This window comes from Athene cunicularia (genome assembly GCF_003259725.1).
Source record: "Athene cunicularia isolate RWA chromosome 1 unlocalized genomic scaffold, athCun1 chr1_part1, whole genome shotgun sequence".
In the NCBI taxonomy this organism is placed as follows: Eukaryota; Metazoa; Chordata; class Aves; order Strigiformes; family Strigidae; genus Athene; species Athene cunicularia.
The window spans coordinates 81,826,242-81,830,692 of record NW_020799091.1 but is presented as its reverse complement, the minus strand read 5'-3'; the positions used below and the strand labels follow the sequence as shown (position 1 = coordinate 81,830,692).

The following is a 4,451-nucleotide window of genomic DNA, read 5'->3' as shown; positions in this document are numbered from 1 at the left end:
AGACACACTGGGTGGAACAGGATCTGGTCAGGGAATAAAGCAAACGGGTTCTATGTAAATCCAAAGTGTACCCACAAGAGCCTAGGTTGCTGGCTGATGTCACTGCAAGGCCACTCTTGGTAACATTTCATCGATCATGGTGAATGGGAGAAGTGCCCAAAGACTGGATGAAAGCAGATGTCACTCCTACCTTGAGAAGCACAAGGAAGATGACCCAGGGAACTACAGGCCAGTCAGCCACACCCCCATCCCTGGGAATGTGATGGAGCAGCTAATCCTTTCCAGGCAGGTAAGGGACAAGAAAGTTATCAGCAGTCAGAGCATGGCTTCACCAAGAGGTCATGCTTGTCCAACTTGATAAACTTCTGTGATAAAATGACTGGCCTGGTATGTAAGGAAATCAGTGGATATTGTCTACCTGGACTTGAGGAAGACCTTCGACACTGTTTCCCATAAGATCCTCACAGAAAAGCTGCTGATGTATGGGTTGGATAAGCCACCAGTAAGAGGTATTGGAAACTGGCTGAATGTCCAGGGCCAGAGGGTGGTGGTGATCAGCGTCATGAAGTCTAGCTGGAAGCCAGTGTGTACCCCAGGAGTCAGTACTGGGTTTAGACCTATTCAACATCTTCATTAATGACCTGGATGATGGGCAGAGCATACCTGGGATGTCCTAGTGGACACAAAGTTGAACATGAGTGAGCAATGAGCCCCTGCCACAAAGGTGGCTAATGGTTCCTTGGGCTGCACAAGTAGGAGTGTTGCCAGCAGGCTGAGGGAGGCGATTCCTCCCCGCTACTCAGTGGTGGTGAGGCCACATCTGGAGTGCTGGGTCCAGCTGTGGACTCCCCAGTACAAGAGAGGCACAGACATAACAGAGAGAGTCCAGCAAAGGGCCATGAAGATGATGAAGGGACTGGAGCATCTCTCCTGTGAGGAAAGGCTGAGAAAGCTGGGACTGTTCAGCCTGGAGAAAAGGCTCAAGGAGAATCTCATCAATGTTTATAAATACCTGAGGGGAGGTTGCAAAGAGGACAGAGCCAGGCTCTTCTCAGTGGTGCCCAGTGACAGGACCAAAGGCAATGGGCACAAACTGAAACACAGGAGGTTCCCTCTGAACATCAGAAAGTTTTTTACTGTGACAATGACTGAACCCTTGTACAAGTTGACCAGGAAGGTTGTGGAGTCTTCATCCTTGGAGACATTCAAAAGCTGTCTTGACATGGTGATAGACAACTGGCTCTACGTAGCCCTGCTTGAGCAGGGGGAGTGGGTCAGATGACCTCCAGAAGTCCCTTCCAACCTCAACCATTCTGTGACTCTGAGAATAATCCTTGCACATCTTTCAAGATTTTAAGTTAACAAAAGCAGGATGACAAGCCTCTAGACAAGCAGCCTACCCAGATAGCAAAGTAAACACGCCTAGCTTTGTAGATGTCCTGGTTCAGCTAGGATAGGGTTAAGTTTTCTCCCAAGCAAGGGGAAGGGCTCTCCAGCAGGGTTATTCATACCATGCTGATCATAACATGCTGATGTCAGGTCCAGCGTGGCAATGCGGGAAGCTTTTTCCTTTGTGGCTTTCGTGGTAGGGAGCATGCGACAGGCTGTCTGTAACCACTGCGGTATTTCTCTGTATATCTTTTGTCTTGTTTACTGTTATTGCTGTTTGTTGTTGTTATTATCACTATTGTTGTTGTTCAGATTGTTTATTACACTGTTGTATTAAATTTCTTCTTATTTTAACCCGGGGTTTGTGCCCTACTTGTGTCCAAGGGTGGGGGAAGGACAACGGCAACATGGTCTCCGATCCCGGAAGGGCTTAAAACTATCACAGCAGACCTGAATGTTAAAAGCTATGGGCTTGGGAAGGCATACCACTGATGCTGGTGATCTCTGACTGTATACTAACAGTACAGCATGTGTCCTCAGTTTTAACTGAAGGACCAATGACTTGAAGCTGATGGAAATTATTATTTCTTAAATCTGAACTGGGATCCAAATCCTCTAAGGTGAAAGTTGAAGCAGATTTGCATCTTGTGGACATCCACAGCAGGGGATGACACATATACCAACGAACAGCAGACCAAGACCCTGAAGTAGTATTTTCTTTAATTTTCATCATGAAAACAGAAGTAACGATTAGACTGTTCTGGATGCTTTTCTTGTGCTTTTGTAGAGCTAAATCAGAGCAAAGGAAAATGTCACTAACTGTACTTACATTGTTGCCTGCCTCTTTCCTTACCCTACAACAAACACTGCTATAGGAGGCAAAAAAGTGAAACACATTAACAAGTTAGCTAGATGCAATAAAACATTTTTTTTTCCTTTCTGCATTAGATGTTTTTGCTTAAAATATCAAATTGTCAAAGCAAATTTTATTCCTCACACATAATGAGATAATGTAGCTGCCTACAATTCTTCATCCAAGGAGGACCATTCTTTCCTCTCCACACTTCTAGCTGCTTCTGCTGACTAGAAAAGATACACTGCACATCAAATCAGATTAATCTTCCAGTCAATGAGTCATGAGAAGGTGCTTTTAGGGGAGAGAACATTTTAAGTGCTACAGAAAACAGTGGAAGTAATTTCTGAGGAGCACAAATGCTACTTATACAAGGAGTTAGGGTTCCCAAGTCTTCTGCTAACTTTGGTCTCATGAAATAATACTATTAATTGCTGCTGACAACTCAGTATAATAGGACAATTCAATGTAATAGGTTCTAGGTGGGATTTATAAAAACCTGCTAAATTAAAATTTGAGCCGGATGTTAGAGAGTTTCAGTCTGTGAGATTGATAGTGTCACTTTCAAATGGCTTTACTGAAGTAGGACTCTGTGGAGGACTCTTTGCACTCAATGGTGGCGCTGCCAAGACTTTCCGGCGGATTCCAACTGTAGCCTTTTTATGGTCATGTCTGAGACTGCGGATTGTGCTGTTTATGGCAGCCACGCATGCCTTCCAATCATATCCCGTTTCCTTTAGATCAAAGGATGGATAATTCTCTTGAAGAAAGTCTAAAAATAAACAAGTATATAATAGTGAGTTGTCAATTATTTATGCAAGCTATAGACTCTTCTTGGATGTAATAAAGCAAAACAAGTACGTGCTACCAAAACAAGACAGCTAGGCATATTAGGAGGCTTGAAGAGCAAAGCTAGAGGGCAGATTCCCCCCCCCACCTTCCTGTTTAATTTGCAAATGAGTAGCAAAAGGTCAAAGCATAAAAACAAAATATGCAAAGAAAGTGTGTAACCAGGTATGTGGGCTTGATCTCTTGAAGTGCTGAGTAACTTCAGCTTCTAATATGGTCAACCAGAGCAAAGAAAACGACCAAGTCCTCCTTTAGAGGATCTCTGACAACTATATTCACCAAAATGAAACAGCTGCAAAGGAGCAACAGCGACAGAAAAACTTCAAGAGCTTGTTTCTTACCATACTGCAACAAGATCAGCAAACAAAGACTTGAGTTTGGTAGCAATGGGATAAATAAGGTAGGACTATGGCACCTTTCACCCCTTCAACGAGTAAAATGCGTAGTTTTAAAAACAGATTTTTATTTTTGATTACTGAGGAGTGATTGTCCTTCTGAGCTTATTTGAATTACATGTGTGCTCTAGGCAAGCCCTTAAAACATTTAAATAGGAACAAAAAAGGAAATGTCAGCTGTGATTTCAAATCAAAAGTAATACTGTTTCTACTTCTCTAATTAACATCTAGATTTACCTTATCATAATGAAAGGTATAGCTAGTTGATACTATGTCAGTTTTATTCTTCCATTGCTCTCACATATACTAGCAAGTAAAAACCTAACATAATATAATTGTTTACAACTGTTATTTTAACTTGTGGTTCCAATCCTAGTGTCCTGGTATAACTCCTGTTGGCAATTAAGCCCCACACAGCCATGCGCTCACTTCTCCCCCTGTCTCTTATACACATTCCCTTGCCTGTGCAGCCTGGGGGAGAAGACAAAGTTGCTGTGGTGCTGCTGGAGTTATGGGGACTGTGAAGCAGCAGCGCTGCTACTCCAAGATCACTTTATCACTTGGCACCCCTGAGGCAGATTCATGTTTATCCTGAGTCTGCAGCTGCAGGAGGGCTGGGTGAGTGCTGTGCCACTAAAGTACGGGGTTTGTAGTCTTCAGTGACCCAGGCTTGGCACAAGCAAGTAGCCAAATGTGTGGGTAAAGCAGCTGCAGTGTTGCTGGTGGTGCATTAGGGGCCATAAGTTGTTGCGTGCAGCAGGAGTTGAGCAGTTACAGCCACCTGATACCCTGACTGGGGGCTGCAGCAGGCTGTATCATGAAAAACCTCTGAAAAGTCACGCTGCATGTGGGAATGCTTTTAACTAGGTCACATAACATCTCTGATGCCTTGAAACTTGATCTTAAGTTCACAGGGACTCGAGGAGCAGGAGAACCATCTCCCCAGCATCGGGAGGAGTGAATGG

At 43.9% G+C, this 4,451-nt stretch overlaps 1 protein-coding gene across 3 annotated transcripts in view; it reads right to left on the bottom strand.

The window, feature by feature from the left end:
* Positions 1 to 1,772: 1,772 nt before the first annotated feature.
* The window catches only part of BEND2 (BEN domain containing 2), a 28,679-nt gene continuing 26,000 nt past the window's right edge, over positions 1,773 to 4,451 (bottom strand). For all 3 annotated transcript variants that reach the window (XM_026856764.1, XM_026856782.1, XM_026856773.1), the window contains exon 12: positions 1,773 to 3,014. In XM_026856764.1, the coding sequence (XP_026712565.1) occupies positions 2,779 to 3,014 (236 nt within the window). In that variant the 3' untranslated portion in view covers positions 1,773 to 2,778. The remainder of the gene's footprint in view (positions 3,015 to 4,451) is intronic.